Raw genomic sequence first — 20,833 nt, 5'->3', positions numbered from 1 at the left:
CCTTGAAGTGCCAAGTGATTAATCCCTGCTTTTATTCACAGAAGGAAAGGGCTGGGGCTGCAACCCAGCCCTACAAGCCCAAGGAACCTGGAAGCCGTCCAGTCGCAGCTTGGCTGTAGGCAAGTGGGTATCTGCATTGTCATCTTTCATCTCCCTGCCCCAACTGTACCCGGGGCTTGCCTTTTGCTAGAGTCTCACCTCAGTCCTGAAACCTGTTTTGCAAGACCAGAGCTCACCTTCAAACACCTGAGCAATAAGCAATAACAGCTTTGCTCATGTGCGGAGCGCCTTTCCCTCCACACTGATTAACTGCAACTAATCCACAGTAGTTAGGATTAAGGACTAAGAGGCTCCAGAGCAGAGGGCATGAACCATGGGCAGGTAAGGCCTGAACACCTCTCCCTTCAGGAATGAAGAACTGATTGGCTTCCTTGGGAGGAGGGCAGCAGAAACAGGAGAATATAACGATGGTGTTGGGGGGAAAGGATCAAAGCTCAGAGTGTGACTACTCAAAAAGTCTGCATCATCCACACAAAAACAAAAAAGTGACAAAACATATTTTAGGAACTCAAAGGCAGCTCAATCAAAGACACCCAGCCTCTGTTTAAATGACCTAACAGTCGGCTTTAAAAACAAAAGAAAAAAGTAGAAAAACCATTAATCCTGTCCCAGACATTAGAGACAACTAGGAAGCTGGCTTATATTGAGTCAGACCATTGGTCCATTGAGCACAGGGGTGGACAACTTTTAGCCCTCCAGAACTTTTGGCCTACAACTTTTATCAGCCCCTGGGTTTGTCTTGACATCGTTTTTGCCCCGGGGTGGCACCAAATCTGCCCTCCATCAGTTAGATGACACAGCCGCAGATTTGAAGCCACCCCAGGGCAAAGAGGTGAAGATGCGCAGCTGAAAAGTGAGGTCACCTAGAGTGAGCCAGAGTGAGGTCAGCCCAGCTCTTCCACCAGTCTGTCCTCACTCGAAGCCACTCCAGGGGCATTCCCGGGCAGAAGGTGACCTCCTATTGGTCACTGGAAGCCACAGGAACAGGAGTGGGCAGGCCAGCAAGCCAAATGGCTGCCGGAACGTCCCGCACCCCAAGCTGCCTTCAGTGTGGGGAGAGAAGTTTCCCTTTTGAAAAGGACCCTTTTCTGCTTTATAGGGGTAAGGCGGAAAGCCAGGGAGGGATTGCGCTCACTCCTTGGCATGGGGATTACCTAGCGCAATCCTGGAGGAGCAAAAGGGTTGCCGGGGGGGGGGGATGACACCAATGTGGCACCACCAAGGCAGCCCCCTAGGCAGCATAGCCAATGGTGAGGGATAATTTGAATTGTAGAACAAAATACTGGGAAGACCATAGGTTGCCCACCCCTGACCTAGCCCAGAACTGTCAACACTGACAGGCAGAAATGGCTCTTCAGGCAGGATTTTTCCCAGCCCTACCTGGAGATGCTCAGGATCGAACCTAGGACCTGCTGCATACAAAGCAGGTGCTCTACCACTGACCCACGGCCCTTCCTGGGTTAAACTATCTCCCAACATCCACGGCAAGTGAGACATTCTGCTACTCAATTGTGGAGCCTGGCCTACCCAATTTGGGATATCAGTGCCCCTCACCAAAAAAATATCCCACTTATTTGTTTAGATCTACAGTCCTCCCCAGTCCAAAAGGTGAGGATGCCCAATACTGTTTCTCACCTCCCCCAAAACTGAAGCCATGTGGAAAAACGGACTCAAGTGCGGTAAAAAAGAAGAAGGAACAGAGGATTGGAACCTGCCAAGGGAAGCTTTGGCACCTGCAACTGGAGAGCTTCTTACCTATGTCAATGCACCTTTGTTTTGCTGTGTGCTGCCTTGAGTGCCAGTACTTCCAGTGCCTGAGTTGATCCTCTCTTGTTTTGTCTTCAGCAAATACAACCATGATGACACTCTTCAAAAAAAAAAAAAAAAGCCGGGGGGAGGGAGAGAGAAAATGGGACGAAACAGAAAGGCTTAATTGACAGAAAGGCCAGCGGGGTTTTGGCAGAGTCGTGGTGGGGTGGTGGTATTTATCCTTGTGGCTTAACCTTTGCAATGCCGCCAGGCCAGCTGTTTGTGGAGCCGAAGTGTGAACGCAGCTACTCGGGCCTAACCGATACATCAGCACTAGCAGCCTGCACACCTCCACAGTAACGTGCAGTCTGCACCCCAGTTGAAGAGGACTGCCCAGGATGGGAAGGACACATTGAATCAGCATCAGCTCCCTGACAGTTAACAGGGTGGGCAGAGAAGCAAGAGCCAGAGAAACGCCAAACTCCCTCTTTTGAGAGATTGTGGGCTAGTGGGTAGGAACAGGGACAAGAGGCCTTGGGCCTAGCAGAAGTACACCAACATAAAGGCTACTCGTTTTCCAGAAACAGACTTAGACAGCCTTCCCCTACTCGATGCCCTCCAGATGTTGTGAACCGCCCAGAGAGCTTCGGCTATTGGGCAGTATAAAAATGTAATCAATAAATAAATAAACTGCTGTTATCCCTGACCATCAGCTATGCTGGCTGGCACTGAAAACATCTGGAGCGCCCTAGGTCGGAGAAGGCTGAACTAAACTAAGGCATTTGATATCCAGAGTAAAAAAACAAAAGAAAACACCAGATGGTAGTAATAAGATAGTAAATAGACAATTTGCTGCCTTTTAATGGTACTCCAAGATCTGCCACTTGAGGCAGGCCTCCTCACTAGATAACGGTAGGGATAATCATGCCCTTTTATGAGACTGTTCAGCATACAATTCTTCTGTAGAACTGTACAAATAAACTCAGCTTTTTATGCAGGTAGCTATCAGGACTATAGAGCTACTACTAGAGTAGGAGCCTGGTTTAAGTTAAAGCTGCCAACCACCTGTATTTTAGTCAGTAGCCTATCATATTTTTTTAAAAAAAACTCAAGCAATGGAATCTTGATGTTCATGTCTTGATACCATATATAATTTGTGGGTATATCTGTGTGTGTGAGTGAATTTAGAGAACAAACAGTGCAGAAACTAATTACTAATTACTTCTCAGCCTGGTCTACTTAACAGAGCTACTTGTGAAGATCATGAGAAGAAAACTGCTAATATTCTACGCACTGAAAAAATCTATACAGTAATTTGGATTAATTTGGATTAATTGGTACATCACTCCAGTCAGCTGTTTTTCTCAAGTTAGAAACAATATATATATATATATATATATATATATATATATATATTAAACATGATGTTGTATGGACAGGTTTTGTCCAAATCAAGAAATGCATGAGGATGGTCTATTCATCATCTTGATAAAGATTAAAAACTTAAATTTATTCAGTGAACAAATAATTAAAAAGCTGACAAAAGTAATCCATATTTTAAATCAGGGTCAGCAACCTGTGGCCCTCCAGATGTTTTCACCTATAGCTTCCATCACCCTTCACCATTGGACAGGGCAGATGGGAATGGCAGGCCTAAACATTTGGAAAGTCACACATTTCCCGCACTTTTTTAAAACCAAAACTATATGTTTTTCTCCTTTAAAACAACAACATCCCCATTGTTCACTGATGGACTTTCAAATTATAAAGTAAGTGTGCATACTCAGGATCTTTTAAATGAAGGTGTAATTAATATGTGTCCATTGATCCTAAGTACGCACTCTCGCTTAAAAACATAGGAAGTGAGTTGCTTGATCACACCAAGACCATTCTAGTTCATCACCACCACCACCACCACCATTATTATGGCAAGAATCCTCACAACCAGATGACTCGAGGTAGTCCATAGGAAATTTGCCAGCAGTGTCCCAGTTGACAATCTCCATCCTGCTCACCCAAAATACTACACCACCCCTTTGCCACCAGCTTCTCCTCCCACATAATTTCTAGAGTGGCAACTCACTCGAACTTTACTGATGGTTTGATGGATTCCTTCGCCACCACTAATTTCCTTCAGTGTAATGGGATAAAACTGGCCTTTGTTTAGATAAGTCATTGTATTATCTCCTGGCTTCTGGCGGAGCGATTTGGAAGCTTCCAGTGTGTATTCAAAATTGTTCCTGAAAAGTCAGAAGGGAGAGACAGATGAGGCAATTACATCTGGAGAGAACCTAAACACAGCAACCAATGTACCAGATAGAGAATGGATCATGGGACTGGCTACTTGCCCATCTCCCCCCACCCCTTTGGTGGTCCTTTTCATTAAAGAAAACTGCCATTCTAAATCATACTGACTCATAGGGCATGTCTATACCAGCCATTTATCTCAGGCTGGTCACATGGTCATCTCTGTGCATCCAAATGATGCACAGGGGATCCTGGGGTCAACCAGGGATGACCACACACTTTCCCTGGGATAACTGGGACTGTTGTTTTCCCGGTTTTAACAGCGTTCCCAGGACAACCCCGAGGTCTGTGGGTGGTGTGGCATGGATTCCCGGGTCCTCCCTCCTCCCCACGAGTAGGGCACGGAGCTGTGCAGGGGGCTCCATGCCCATCAGAGGTTGGGGAGTAGCATTTTCTCCATCCTTGGGATGGCTCTCAGTGCCTTTTGGCAGTTTAAAAACACTTTGGGCGGGGATCTCACCCGCGCCATTGCACAAATGTCCCAGTGTTGTTGTTTTTAAAAAAGAACACCGTGCCAGAACATTCATCTTTCCTTCCAGGACGACTCACTTCTGTTTAGACCCTGGGGGACAATCCCGGAAATGGAAAAGTCCGTGTTTGTCCCACCCCACCCCTGGAAGTCCTGCAGGTGTAGACATGCCCATAGAATCAGGAGGAAAAGTCTCTCTTCTTATGGGCACTTCATAAGTTATGTTTTTCCTTCATGGGAAAACACCCCTGACTCCTAAGTAGGCAAAATGTTTGCAATAAGATCCTGTTTGCTACAGAGGATGACTTATCCATCTATCAGTCACATTCATATCAGGCCATCCTACAAATTGCTCAGACTGGCACACTTGGGACTATCCCTTCCTATCATTACTCACAACACACCCATGCGGGAAGAACGTAAGAAGAGGCATACAGGATCAAACCAGAATCTAGTTGAGTATTTTGTTCCCACACTGGCAAAACAGGTGCCTCCAATGGGAAGTAGGACACAAGTGCAATAAGCACCCTTCCACTCATGTTCTCCAACAACTGGTATTTAGAGGCATACTGCTTGGGGGCAATTTAGATACTGGAGGTCTGATAGCTGACAATTATGGTGTTTTATTGGTTTTAATTGTTTTTAATGTATATGTGTGTTTTTAACAATGCCATGTATTGCAATTGTATATTAATGTAATTTGAGAACTGCAACGAGGTATTTTTAAATATGTTCTGCAGTATATTAATCTATTTGTTTGTTTATTTAGGACATTTCGAATTTGCTCAATAACTAATGTTCTCTGGGAGGATTACAAACAGTTTAAAAACTAAAATGCCACTATAAAAAACACAGTTACAAATATAAAATACAATACAAATATGTAAAGAAGATGAAATGCAATATAACGAAAAATCGATAAAACAATCATAATAACCTGGAACTAGACTAAGTCAAATCATCATCATCATCAGGGCTTACCAAAATACAACCACACCAACATACAGAAAGCAGTCATACTTAAAATATGTTCAATAGCCAGAAAATTTCTGTAAAAGACAGGATGACTTGGCAAAGCCTATCATGTCTGTCTAGAAAAACCACCAGGAGTGAGGAGAGATAGAGGAGATGATGATGATGATGATAATAATAATAATAATAATAATAATAATGACTAGCAGCCATTGACAGCCTTATACTCCATGAGTTTGTCTAATTCCCCTTTAAAGCCATCCACATTGGCAGCCATCTTGTGGTAGTGAATTCCAAAGTTTAACTATGTGCTGTATGAAGAAGCAGGCTAGGCTGAGACAGTGAGTTGCTTCATGGCTAATCATGGATTTGAATCTAGGTTTGCAGGTCCAAGTCATCTACTGTGTCTCACAATGCTCTGTTTGCAGGAAATAATAATAATAATAATAATAATAATAATAATAATAATAATAATAATAATAATAATAATGGGACTTGTAGTCCAATACGTCTGAAGAGTACTGCATTGAGGAAGGCTGTCCTAAAGGTGACTAGTAATAGAGGCATATCTCTTGCTGGCAATATAGAACAGTTACCAACACAATCTCTAGCAGAAACCCTCAGTAAGAACTACGGGGGGAGTCTCATCATCTTGGGTGATTCTATGAGAGTCTACTCAGAAGTAAGCCTCACCAGGTTCTATGGGACTTACTTCCAGATAAATGTTCACAGGATTGCAGCCTGAGCCAGCCAATACAATGGACACCTAAGTAAGTCCTGATGGTCAACAAGATGCATCCAAAATAATTAGGTCATGACTCACCAAACCTTGGCACCCAGAGCTCACATCTTTCATTGAATGCCAGTGTGGTGTTGTGGTTGGAGTTTTAGACTAGGACTCAGGAGACCCAGGTTCTACTCCCACTCAGCCATGATGCTCACTGGGTAACTTTGGGCCAGTCCCTGACTCTCAGCCTAACCTATCTTATAGGGTTGTTGTGAGGATAAAATGGAGAGGAGGAGGTCCACGTGGGTCGTCTTGGGTTCATTGCAAGGATATAAATGTAATAATAAAATTAAATACACTTCATAAGCCATAGGCAAGAGATCAGAGCAAAACCAAGGTGTGCACCAGAGATAGATTGTTTCACAAGAGTTCGATCTGAAGGACAAGCGATTACCCGGCAATGCTCTCAAACACGTAGTCTTCAGAATTCATGTTGGCCATCCGGAGGTTCAGTTCAGTAGGGAAGAAAACCTGAAATATTAATAATTGTTGTTTCAGACCTAGGTGGCAGGTTTTAAGGAGACTTCTGTCCCAAAGTTATCGTTAAAATATTGTGCGCAACCCCCTCCTTAGCATCCATGCCAAAGCAAGCCTACATAAGCTGAATGAAGCGAGAACTAGTAAACCATGTATGGCCATGTCTACTGAGTATTCCAGCAGCTGAACAAAGACAACCTAAAGCAAGGCTGTTGAACCTGTCTCAACATGAAAGCTGAATTTCATTTTGGAGAAACTCTTGGGGGCTGGATTCCAGGGGTGGGTGGGGCCAAAGGAGTAGGACCAAAATCCCCCAAATACCAGCATATTTTAGCTTAAAGCTCTTACTAAACCATAGGAGACCCATTTCAACCTTTTAGAGTGTGTGTGTGTGTGTGTGTGTGTGTGTGTGGAATTGCACAGAAACTGGGAAACCACCAAATGCTTGCTGGTAGGAGAAAGGAGGCGTGGCCTGGGAAAGGGGGCATGGCCATGTAGGGATCATGCCAAAGCTCCCTACCTGACACACCATGACTGGGATGAGAACTGGGACCTCTCTGCAACTCAGGTGAGTTGTGGAAAGGTCCCAGTCTTCATCCCCAATGTGGCACACTGGCTGAGAAGGTTTAAACCCGGCATTGTAGTGGACCCAGGACTCGCAGGGTCAAAGCACCAGGATGTGGCCATCTAGGGTCCTGCACCCCTGACATATGGTTCATATTTAACCCAGCAACACTTTAGCAGCAGCTTTCTTGTCTCAATCCACGTTCCTCACAAATTGTGTTGGAAAGGTAAATAAAGCCAAATATTCTGCCAAGGCTCTAGATTCACAATAAGGCAAGCAAACTGCAAAACAATATGCAATGGTACATACTCATTTGCACATTTTATTCCAAAGACAGTTTGTGATTCTTTAGCATGGCATTTGGATTTCTTTCAGGAACTGTAAAGAATAAGGAGAACAAGGAGGGGATGGGGAAACTTAACCTTTCCAATACATCTATTTGTACTGGATACCCAGTGGTTCAGAGATCTCTGCAATTAAGACTAGCCAGACTTTTACACACACACACACACACACACACAATTCGGCATTGCCGATATTATTACCATTCATTCAAGCGGAAGGAGCAGTCTCCTGTAAAATGAGCCCTGTATTTTTGCTAGTGAATTCACTGAATACTAGTCACTTTTGTTTTAAATGTTGTACATTATACCCATAGGCAACTCTGAGAAAATCTTCTATTTCTAATCCACTTAGATTGAGATTTCAGGTTTACATAAGAATTAAATAGGAACCTGATATCCATGCACAGATTAGGGAGTACACACTATTATACCTCTGCTAGTCAGGGGAGGGCCACTGGAAATCGAATTCAGCAACCTGCCCAGCTTCTAAGATTCACCAGGCAGTGATGGTTAAGGACTAGAAATCTAGTATTTAATACCCACAGGTTAATTCTGATAAACTCCTCTGTTTCTAATCCACTGAAAGTTGCTTTTTATTTGAAAATCCACTTACAGTGCAATCCTACATGTCTACTTAGAACGAACATCTACTGAGTTCAATGGGACTTAATCCCTGGTACGTGTGAAGAGGATTGCAGCCACAAGGACTGATGTTTCAAAATGCCCTGGAAACCAAATTCTGCAGCCAACACCACGTTCTGCGGCTTTTCTGTTCTCCCCTGGCAAACACAGCCCTATCACAGAGCACCAGCTGCATGCCAAGCACATTACAGGGCATCCAATGCAAAAAAAAAGAAAAAAAGAAAAAGAGGGTGGCTGCTTCTGTACCTCTTGCACGCCTTCTTTAAAAGACTCAGAGAAGGTGGAATCCGGAGTGCGCCGCTGGGAATTCTGAGGCTGAGCGCTAGAGCTAAACTGGTCAGCATTGAGGCTCCTATCTAAAACCACCACCCGGTCAGGTGCCTCCGGGTGATAGACAGCTGGGGGGATGCCCACGGAAAAGCTGTGCGACTGAGTTTCTGTCTTGATTGAGTGCGTGGGCATGGAGGCGATGGAGACGGTGACCGTGGTGTCCGGAGTCGACAGGTGGCCCCTCTTGTCAACACCCATTTGGGACGTGTGCGGAAGAACGATATTCAGAGGCATGTTTTTCAAGACTTGGACTCGGTTCTCCCCAGCAGAAATGTGTGACGGTTCCGCCATGTTTGGCATGCTGTTCCTAAAGGAACAAGAGGTTTGATTAGGCAGCAGATTGAGCGTTGTGGGCACCAGTTTCCAAAACGAGAGGCACTGGAGCTTAAGCCTGCATGAGGTCACCCACTACCCCAGAAGGATTTCCCTATTCTCTTCGATATACAAGGAACATGCTCTGGTTATGCACTGGCGAGAGAGAAACTATTCACATGGAGGCGTTCTAAAAGTGTTGTTACAAGTCTGTGCTATGATGCAATTATTCTCATCTAAGCTGGTGTCCACTGGGTGTGTTGGACTACAACTCCCATCATCCCTAACCCAGGAACACTTTTAACAATGAAATGTGCAGAGGTATTTATTCCTTGGCTAGCTTGCGTGGACACGTTTGTGTGTCCGCGCTCACACAAAGTTTACCACTCTATTCAGATAGGAATGGACACAATCACTGCCCTCACCACCAATGGGAGTGAAATTTGAAACTGATCAATTGGCAGTCGGTCAGTTTCACCCTCCTCTCCTTCCCCATGCAGCCATTCTTAATGTGTTCACAGCAAGTCTGAGGTATCAAAAATCAGAGGGGTGAATATGAAGACATGGCTGTAGCCAATGTTAGACTAACTTAAATCCCATTCAGTTCAATGGGACTGCTCTAAGTAGGACTAACATTGGATACAACCCTCATGTATACCTCCGCTTTTGAAGTTAAGGTAATTTGACTGACAATATTTCTGGCCACTTGAAAGACTACTAGAACATCATCAGATGGGGGAGAGGGGAATCATGTTTCCCTACCGTCGCTTTTCCTCCTGCTGCTGTCCAACAATAGGGATGAACAGCTTCCGCTTTCTTCACATGGGGAAGAAAGAGGAAGCAAGCAATGGCCACGTGGCCCATTCAGTGGGCGTTTTTATCGCAGTGTTTTTCCTGCACACAGGTGATCCTAAGTTTTGTTTTGTTTTTGACCTTCGATTAAAGGTGCAAGGCCCTGATCAATATCAGAATGTGCAGGTAGGAGAGATTTAAACTTTCCCACCAAGCCACATCCTTCCACTAAACTTGTGTTTGCCCCATCCACCCTGGGCAGAGGCTAAAAAGAGGGGAGAAACTTCCATTGGTATCAATGGAGGGTATTTTCTCCCTCTTTTTAGTCCCCATGCAAGGTGGTGATGGGGTGGGGTGAGTTTAGGGCATGGGGAGTGGCTGGGTGACGTGTTTTAAGCCTCCCCTACCCACACATGCTGGTCCAGATCCAGATCGGGGCCCTGTGGGCTTACTGAAAGGTAAAAAAAAAAAATTAGGATCACCCACACACTATGTATTAAATATAGTATGCAATTTAGCTCTTAGATGTAATCCTTCTCCTGAGGATGCTCAGTCTTCCCTGTCTATTTTGATGTTCCTGCCATTTGGCCAAGGGGAAAGGAGAATATTCCTGGCCAGGCTGCATTCAAACTTCAAGTGGCTTGGGGAAGACACATGGACCGAGCATAACAAACAAATCCCAATTTGATTTGTCAAAAATTCTCTTTCAGGTGGACTCTGGGCATAGAGTAGACTTTTAAATTTAAAAAAAAAAAACATTGCAAGGCTGAATACTGGACCTTTTGCCATGATCTTGATCAGAATGATCTACATCTGTTTTCACTGCTGATGCTCTCATTTCCCGGGGAACCTTGAAGTAGGAAACATTTAAATAATCAACTGAAACCTATTAACAGGCATTATATAAGCATGTTTTCTTTGGATTTTATGCGGTACCAAAAGAGCAATGGAGAAAGACAGATACACATTACCGAATATTGAAAGACTGAGGTATTTGGCTTGGGACTGTCTCCTGAGGACAAATTAACTCGCTGTCAGCCCAACAGTGAGCGATCTAAGCCACAGAGCATCTTCTTAATCAGGGTTGCCAGAGCTCCCTACACAACACACCTTGACTGAGATGAGAACTGGGACCTCTCTACAACTCAAGTGAGTTGTGGAAAGGTCCCAGTCTTCATCCCCAATGTGGCACACTGGATGAGGTTTAAACCAGGTGTTGTAGCGAAGCCAGTACTCACAGGATCAAAGCACCAGGATGTTTTGATTAGCAAGGATGATCATGTGATCTGCCACCCCATTCACACTTCCTTGTTCCCAGTGAGCTTAGCTGTAATCCATGCAATACTTGGGCGGAAATGGATTTTCCCCAGCAACACTGTATCATTGTGAGCTATGCCTGTTGTAATGCAAAGTCTTTGGGGGATGGCTTGGTCTAGAATGGACTTGTCAACTTAACAGTCTTTTAGCATTAAAGAAAGCTATAAAGACTGATCTATTCCAGCAGGCCTATCCAGTGGAATTTTATTTATTTGCGTAAAACATTTGTATCCCGCCGTATATCATTAAGATCTCAGGGTGGTGTACAGATAAAAGCATACAGTATAAAACAATAAATATGCACAGTTAAAACAAATTAAACCATGAATGTTTTTAGGATGTTTTAATAAAGTATACTATGTTTTAAATTCAGTTCTATGTATTTTATACTTAGTGTTGTTCCCCGCCTCAATCCAAATGAGATGATGATGATGATGATTCCCCCCTTTACAAAAGACCAGTTCCTGATGGAGATGAAAACTGATAGAACTGCTTTATCAGCTTTGAAATAAAATGTTTCTTCCTGGTACCGGGGAAAGAAACTCTTGAAAAATCTTGAGCTGGTGGTCTTGTGTTGTTTGGGAGCATCTTCTGCTCGCTTTCCCCCCTTTCTCATACAAATTCAGGTCTCTCTAGCCTACATTCACATGCTAACCACTACACTTCCCTTGGCCAGTTCACTATTCTATTACTGTCAGCTCATCCTAATACATTGGGTGTTATGCCATTACTGCTGCTCTTTGGTGTGTATGTACACAGAGACAGAGAGCATCTCAAAACAAGGGAAATCCTACTGTTTACCCAGTGCTGTTGCGCTTTCTGGTTCTTTGGCCCGATTGTTATGAGCTGGATTACATGGGAGGAGTGGGGAGACAAGGCCAAAGAACCTGCTGCTTCCCGGGGCTCCTTTAAACAGCAGACACAGTTGAATCCAGGGAGCACCTCCCTCCCGGGCCTGTGTGCGAAGGGTGGGTGGGTCTTGTTTTCCTGTGTTTCCTTGCAGCCCCCAGGAAAGCCAGGACTTACTTCTAGGTATAAGTAAGATCATGCTTTACATTTGCAACTCTCGGCACACTTACTTGGGAGTAAGCCTTATTGAACACAATGGGACTTACTTCTGAGTAGACACATGGAGATCAGACCTGCCTCCCTTTGTTGCAGGGAGGCATTTTTACCCTCTTCTCCCACCGTTTAAAGTCCTTCCTCCCTTCCTTGGCAACTTCATAGCGCAATGCCAGCTTTACACCATTAAGGGTTTATTCCAGTTTATCTGCCGGGGGTGGTGGTGGTGTTTAAAAATGGAACAAGGGGAGAAATCTCAGGAGACCTTCTATTCATTTACAGAGTAATTTAATTGATCCAGGAACTTCCATGAGTGGCCAGAAACGAGAGAGAGAGACAGAGAGATCAACCCTGCATTTCTGGACTTTCCTTGGGGCATTGGCAATGCCTTGATGAGTGCCTGCACTTCAAGATGTAGCACTACAGCTAAACCTCTCCGCCCAACATGCCACAATGGGGATAACTCAGTTGGGAAGCATTCCCAGTATTTATCCCCACCATGGTGCACTTGGGATAGAGATTGGAATCTCTCCGACAGTAGCAGAGAGGTCTGCATTTTCCTCCCCAAGCATGCCGTGATGAAAGGTAAAGGGATGAGATCACAGGAAGGAAGCATTCCCAGCAAGGAGTGCTTCATGGGCATTGATGGTGCTATATAAATAAATAATAATAATAATAATAATAAGATTGGGAAGGCCCACAGGCTGGATTAGGCCCACAGGCTAGAGGCTCCCCAGGGCTGCCCTAAAGCCCTGATGTTCAGCTCTTTGCCTTACACCTCTGTTAGGACATAATGCTTTGTTTTTAAAACATAATTTCCAGTTCCAGTAGCAAGAAGTTGCATCCCTACTTCCAAATACAATGCGTAACTCTTTTTTAAAAGAAAGATTGTCTTAAAGGCAGATTAAAAATAAAGGAAGAATATACAACTAGTGGTACTTTAACTACTAGGTTTTCCCATTTCCCATTAGGTGGAATTAGAATGACATCCTTCAGCACTGAAATCTGCTGCAACAGCAATGCTTTGCATCGGAACACCTTCATCTAGCAAATATGAGCTATTTAAATGGATAGTGGAAACGCCCTCTTTAAGCAAGCAGTCATTAGTTAGAGGCTGATGACAACTTCTTTTTAAAAAGCAGGAATGTTGTGCTAAATGGCTTCCAGCACAAACTTCGCAAATCAAGTGAGCGTGTGCATGAAAGAGAGAGAATGAGTGTGTGTGTATTTGTGTGTGTGTGAGAGAGAAAACCTGAACGTGTGTGTGTACATACATATACACTTGAGAGCATTAATTTTAAATACTATATTGAGTAAGTCACAGGGTAATAGAAAAAATACAGAACCAAAACTGTAAGCACTGCTCTGTTTGCTTGTAAGTCAACCATTAGACACTGAAGGCCAAACATTTTCTCAACATGGATCTTTCATTGTTGATCTGCACATTGCAGGAATTCCCATGTTGCACATCCAGAAACCAAAATGAACACTCTTAAGTACATGAAAGCTAGAACTACACTTTAAAAGAAAACTCTAGGGTTCCCAAACCTGTATAATGCCTGGGGGGGGCGAGGGGGGCATCTAGAACTAGTGGATGGGGAAAGAGTTAAGCAATGGCCACTGATTCTCTCCCACAAATACCTCCTGCATTTTGAGGGAGGAGTGGAGGATCTAAAAGCCCTCATTTGCCAGGTTATCTTATTATAACCTGATCTATATGTTTTACACACACACACACACACACATATACACACATACCTTTTAACACAAACACACCCAATCCAGCAGGTAATAGTTCAACTGTTTGAACTATTCAATAGTACAATTTGTTTTTGCTTGTATAAACTTTTGAAGATGATAGCCTTGCCTGCACTGGGATGTGATTTTGCTGGTTATGGGTTCCAAGGCCCATAGCTACCAATCTAAGTTTCTCTTAACCAGTACTGCTGTTCTTTCCCAAGCCTTTCATAAACTCTTTTCTTGTTATTATTTTTACAAGGCAGGCACTGGGGGGGGGGGGGAACCAACATCAATGGGTCAGATTTGTAGCCCCTCAAGCCCTCTAGCTGGTCTGACAAGTTTTGGATATTTAGAAAAAGCCTATACTACAGGATTATGGCAGTAAACTACTCAAGATTTTGGGGACACCATCAACATGAGGCTGCATTTCCATGGAGTTCTTAAGGCAGTATCCAATAGTAGATCCATTGAAATGAATGGGACTTAAAGTAAGTTGCAACTAATTTGTCTCATTCATTTTGATGGGTCTACTCTATGTAGGACCAACATTGGATACTACCCATAATTAGCTATCTTTAGTGTACTCTCTTCTTTGGATTTGGAAGAGGGACTAAGTTCTCCCTCACCTGGGTTTGGAACTGGGAAACAGCCAAATAGATGGATCGATGAGACAATGTTGGTTTGCTTAAAACAGCTTTCCCCAACCGGCTGGAGATTATGGGAGTTGTAGTCCAACACACCTGGAGTGTATCGGGTTGGGGAAGGGTGGCTTAGAACACCTTAGATTAGCTTACCCCAACCTGGTGCTCTCCAGGTTGTAGTTTCAGACTACAAGTCCTATCAGCTCCACGCAGGATGGCCAGCAATCAGGGATGATGGTAGTTGAAGTCCAAAACATCAGGAGAGCATCAGGTCAGGCAAGGCTGCCTTAGAATCACAGCCATTCCATGAGATCGTTGTGCACTCTCATAAGATAGCAGGTGAACCTTATGTGGCAGCTGTATAAAAAGCAGCCTGTCCCAACCTGATGCCCTCCAGATGTTTTGGACTTGCTCCCATCAGCATGGCCAATGGTCAGGAATTCTGGAAGCTGTAGTTTAAAACATCTGGAGGACATCAGGTTGGGGAAAGCTAGCATGAAGCACTAGCCAATGCAAAGCCAACAGAACAAGGCCACACCTACCTCACATGGTTGTTGTGAAGATAAAATGGAGTGGAGGACCATGTAAGCCACCCTGAGTTCCTTGCAAGAGGAAAAAGGGTGGGATATAAATGTAATATGTAAAAATAAAAATAAATGAGTTTATCTAATTCCATTCTTAAGGCATCTAAACTAATGGCTATCAGCAAATTGTGTGGCAGTGAATTCTATGTGGTAGGTACACTCCATGTGAGGAAATGCTTCATTTTGTTTGTCCTAAATATCTTGCCAATCAGATCCACTGGATGAATCATAATTCATGTATTGAAATAGAGAGAAAGAGTTCAGTTCAATTCAAACAACCAGCCTGTCCCATATTAGTAACAATTATTACCTCAGAGCTTGACACACTGTAGAGACAGCCTAGTGCAGTCAGAGATCAGATAAGTTTGCGACAGATAAGCAAAAGCAGTATTTCCAAGTTACCAAATGATAAACTGCAATTGCCATATAAAGATGGCATCACCCAAGAACTCATCTATTTCATGAGTTTGGGGGTCATCCTCTCCCTTAATTAAAGGTTTATGATATGTTAATCCCCTCTCTCTCACACACACACACACACTCCCTCTCTCTCTCTCTCTCTCTCTCTCTCTCTCTCTCTCTCTCTCTCTCACACACACACACACACACACACCCTTTCTCTGTAATTTTCATTTCATAACATTAAAGACATCATCCATCAACAAAGCCTACCAGCAGCAGGTGAAAATACACAACACCTCAACCTGTTAAAGAGACATTCCAGAACAGGTTGCTTAGTCATATCTGGGGTGGGGTGGGGGGATACTTATCTGATACAATTTTCTTTTTACAATGAGTCACGTAACTAGTTCTCATCACACTACTCGTAGCTACTACAAAAGCAGCGGTAGTCTGTTCTCCACAAAGTGGCAAGCATGTGGCATTTATTCTTTCATTTCATTCAGGAATGCCTGTGAGTCAAAGCCCACTGTGGCCTGTATATTCGTCCCCAGTCCCAAGGCGCTACCTTATAGTAGTCGTACAGAAGGCCCAAGGCAGCAGCACTGTCTTCATCCCCATTGATGCTCATCATGGCTTTGGTCGCTGCTGTAAGAGGGTTTTCAAGGAAGGATTTCCACGCTTCATCCTCGCTGGTATAGGGTCGCCTCTGGGAGTAGAGAGCGTCATTCTGAAGAACCAAGACTGGCCGTTTGCTTTAGAGAAAGTTCAAACCAAACACAATTAAGTTTCATGCCGTGACTTAATTCAACCCAGGGGGGAGAAAAACATGACATAATATTTGCATTCTGCAGACATAAATCCAACCTTTGATCTCACTCGTTTAGCAGTGTGACCCTTGCATATTAAACCAACAGCTGTATTTTTTTAAAACATATATTAACATCCCATATCTCTTTTTCAAAAGAAGACACCAAGGCCAAGTTTGGTTAATTTTTGGATACCAAACATTTAAAGTTTCAACTGGGGTTTAAGGGAAGATGAGCTTAATTTTAATTAGGCTTATATCTTAATGTCCTTCTAGGCATTATACTTAGAGATTATTTCTGTGCTTTAAGGATGTTAAGATTTGCCTAGATGTATAATTACCGGCCTGGTATTAAGTCAGAGTATTAGTTCTCAGGAATTTAATCCAGACAACAGATCTAACGTGGGACCAGGGGTCTACAACAGAGAACAGATCTAATCAGGTCACGCCCCTTCCAGAAATGAACATTTCCTCTCATTTCAGCTCTGGCCCATGGAAGTGCTACATCATAACCGCCAGCAGCAGGGGCTGCATACATGCCACTTCTGTGGGCCTGGGCTGCCCATGCAAGGGTCCTGTTGGATCCAACCTTATATGTATTAGACATGTGATTTGCCAATGAACTATAACAGCCTTCCCCAGCCTGGTGCCATGCAGATGTGGCTCGGGATTATGGGAGTTGTAGTCCAACACATCTGGGGGGCACTTAATTGGGGAAAGCTGAGCTTTAGACTCCCAGGTATTTTTCCTTGAGCCTATAAAATATGCCAGGGATGGGACAGGGGAATCTAAAGCCTATAAAGTTTAGGAAAACAGCTTCAGAAAAAAGTAGTTATTGTAAAGGGACACTCGTACAGTTGGGAAGCGAAAGGCAAGCAAAAGGCAAAAATCCAAGATTTTCTTTTTAAGCTATAAACTTGGTTTTAGAATGCTGGAAATAGACAGTACCAGAGATTTTTGTCACATTTGTGGGCTACAGCGCAACAGCCTAGACGACCCGAAGGCACCTATATCTCAAGTGCTGGGCCACATTCAGTTGAGCATCCAGTCAACAGACTTCGCTCCTGCTAATTCACTCCTTGCAAAAAATAGTGTGAAAAGAAATACAAAGATGCCCACCTGACTCATGCAGACCAGATAGGACACAGGCCTACAGTGCAAAACATTGGTTCAGGTGAAGCGATCCATTAGGTAGAGCAATGTTGGATCAACTCATCAGTGGCTCGTCTACTTACTTAGCTCAGTAAATACACTTACACTGAAATCGTATGCATATAAGCAAGCTTGTTCAGTTGCATTATGTCCACCACCAGCGGTATCTAAAAGGTTAGCTTTGGCCAAGATCTCATTCAAGACTAGCCCCAGTCTAACATGAGGACCATCTCTGAAAGGAGTTGTTGTTTTTAACTGGTTGGGTGCTATTTCTCTATTGTTGCTTCTTTCATGGTGCTTTTAATTGGTTTGCTTTTATTTTAGGTTTAACTTAAGATGTTTCTAATTCTGCGTTTTATTGTTGTTAGTTGCCTTGAGTGGCTTTTTTGGTGGAAAGGCAAGATATAAATGTAACAAATAAATAGATTTAAAATAGAATATTTTTAGGCAAAATGTAATTTTTACAATGCTATTTGCAAGGAATTGCCCAACACCGACTTTGTTGCAGCTGATGAATCAATACTGCCTGAGCTGGCTTTAAACCAGTTAAAACACAGTTTTCCTTGAGCATACACAAAGCTTAGTTAGTATTTAAGACAGAATTTGAGTTTTGCTTAAAAGATTGCTGGGAAGGGTGGAGACACACAAACACAAGATAGCATCAGTCCTTGAAGCAACAACAACAAGAAAAACAGAAACCATCAGTTTTATCCTTACTCTACACTTTCTGCAGGTACCTACCACATTCTCAGTTCACTTCATGCATATGAAAAGAACAAGGTTGCTCATAAAAGCTCATGCCACAGCACTTTCTATTTTGTCACTCTGGAGGAATACAGGCCTGTCTCTGGAATCCAGGACTCTTATGGGTGGATCACAAAGCAAAGGCATTTTGCTTCCCTCATCCCTGACATACAAACAGCCCAGAGGATCCCTCTACAGTGAGAGGTACTTCCGCCAATAAACAGGTCCCAAACAAAAGCAATATTCTGCTGGTCGGCTCTTCTGGGAAGACATTTATGGAAACCACCACACTAGATGCTACACTGAATGCTACGGAGTCTGTGCTTGGCCTCCTTTGGTAACAACTGCTTGGATGAGTTTCAGTTGCTGATGCTAAAGGAAGCCAGCTACTTGCAAACTTGATCCTTACACCACAAACTCCAGGAATCTGGTCACATTGGCAAGTATTCAATGTTGCACCCGCGGGACCCCACCACAAGCACAAGAGGAAATGCGTGCTTCCTAGGGCAACTCCAGAAACAAAATGCTTGTTTCTGAATGGGAGGTCAGCACTGCTCCCTTCTGCTATGTCCGCTGACCTGTCCCATTCTGGAAATAAGTGTTTCAGCTCATTTCCAGTTGCTTTAGGAACCGCTGGCTTCCTGTTGCACTGGCAGTGGGCCTTCCTGGCGCACGAGCATTAGACACTGGCTTCTTGTGGCGCTAGCAGTGGGTCTTGCTGGCGCACAAGCGGCCTTAGACACTGCCCTTTGCTTACATTTAGGGTGGCCACCGCCAAAAAGAAGGAAAGGCATCAACAAGAAAAAGAGGACAAAAATGTGCTTGTACTCATTTTTAATATGTCTTGATGCACATTTAGAAAGAACGGCCATCATTTAAATAGGAACGCAACACACCAAACTAGAGAAGAGTGTGAGCAGATGACCTGTGTGACTGCTCAGTCTGTTCTCCATGTGCTACTAACTTGATGGGCAACCCTACTCTTCCTTCTAATGGTTCTTTAAACCAGACTTGGGCTGTCCAGCCCTTGAAATAGGAGACTGTCTTCTGACAACTCTTCAAAACACAAATGACTTCCAAGAAGGATGTACATTTCATTAGTGACAAATGCTTTGTTGAAAGAAGGGACTGTTCCTGCCTCATTAAACTATATATTAGGCTACGATTAGGATTTTTGAAATGAGATGGAGTGGAAGAGAAATGAAATGATGCAAAATTGGAGGACTCCCGCAAATTACAGTCCAGACTCCAAGGGCACAATCCTATGCATGTTTAGACAGAATTAAATCCTAAACGTTCATAGGATTGCACCCTACATGGAGGGAGATTTTCACAGATCCAGAACGGAGAGATTTATATTTGAAGATCACAACTTGGAGATTAATAGGGTTCTGGGTTCCGAGACAGTAAGAGAGGAAACAGCCACAATGCCTCCCACCCCATTCCTTCTAGGCCCTTCACCTACCTATACTCCTCCCTGGCCTGCTATGTGGTAAAACTAGAGTCCTACTTGCTACAGCAAGCAAAAGAGGAGGAGCAGCTATAGTCTGTCCTGTTTAGAAATATAGGCAGGGTCTCGGAGTCACAGTTTTGACACCCTTAATTTGAAAGCTGACAGCTCTGCCCATACAGTCAGCAGAAATTCCCAAAATTAATGTGCTATCTGTGAAATAGTGTACACACAGTTCCTTCACAAACCCCTGATTTCGTAATAGAGAAGAGGAAACTTTGTTTTCTTTCCTTCTCCTTCTGCCTTCTTCGATGAGAATGCAACTATTTGATTGATTGATTGATTGATTGATTGCATTTCTATACCACCCAATAGCCGGACCTCTCTGGGCGGTTCACAAAAATTCAAACCATTCAAAGCATAAAACAACAGTATAAAACCATGATATAAAATACAATATAAAAGCTATTAATGTTGGTTTTACTTGATAAAACAACTGGAGAAAAATATTGTTCTGTAGCCCACTACAGCCCCAAACAAATATCTGCTCATGGATAAGACACATTATTTCTCTAGTAGCTTATTTACTTATTAATTAATTACAACTTTTGTATACCACTCCACATCTAAACAGATTACCAAGCAGTGAACAATAAGAAATACATGATACAAAGATAAAAAGAATAAAACACAATATTATAATTACTATTTTTAAAAATTGAATGTGCATTAAACTGCGGCTGTTAAACCAAAGAAGACTTCCTGGGAAAAAGCTGTTTTCAGGAGCCCCCCTAAAATAACAGAATGTTGGCCAGACCTCCAGGGGCAGGGAGTTCCAAAAAAAAAAGGGGGGGCACCACACAAAAGGCTCTTCTCCTGGTGAATTCTAGTCAGGCCATAGGTCCATGTGGAACCACCAGGAGCATGCCATCTAATGACCTCAGTGACCGGACAGGTTAGTAAGGGAAAGGCAGGCTGGCAGTTTACAGCTGTTCTCATTTACATCAAAACTGCCCAGTGATTAATAGATTAGGCAAAGAATTTGTCCAGTGACCAAGCCTAGAGATTCACAGTTAACAGGGATCTGAACCCAGTGCCTCAGCCTGCCAGCAATAGACACTGCACTACAA

At 43.5% G+C, this 20,833-nt stretch overlaps 1 protein-coding gene across 3 annotated transcripts in view; it reads right to left on the bottom strand.

Annotated features, from left to right (window-relative positions):
* GRHL1 (grainyhead like transcription factor 1) overlaps positions 1-20,833 on the bottom strand; it is a 65,800-nt gene that overhangs the window by 37,239 nt on the left and 7,728 nt on the right. For all 3 annotated transcript variants that reach the window (XM_063125154.1, XM_063125153.1, XM_063125155.1), the window contains exons 2-7: positions 16,118-16,304; positions 10,586-10,656; positions 8,619-9,009; positions 6,739-6,815; positions 3,893-4,049; positions 1,816-1,927 (exon numbers count right to left, since the gene is read on the bottom strand). In XM_063125154.1, coding sequence (XP_062981224.1) covers positions 1,816-1,927; positions 3,893-4,049; positions 6,739-6,815; positions 8,619-9,009; positions 10,586-10,656; positions 16,118-16,304 — 995 coding nt within the window. The remainder of the gene's footprint in view (positions 1-1,815; positions 1,928-3,892; positions 4,050-6,738; positions 6,816-8,618; positions 9,010-10,585; positions 10,657-16,117; positions 16,305-20,833) is intronic.

The sequence above is a fragment of the Elgaria multicarinata genome, chromosome 4, assembly GCF_023053635.1.
Source record: "Elgaria multicarinata webbii isolate HBS135686 ecotype San Diego chromosome 4, rElgMul1.1.pri, whole genome shotgun sequence".
Lineage (NCBI taxonomy): Eukaryota > Metazoa > Chordata > Lepidosauria > Squamata > Anguidae > Elgaria > Elgaria multicarinata.
This window is presented reverse-complemented; position numbering and strand designations above follow the sequence as displayed.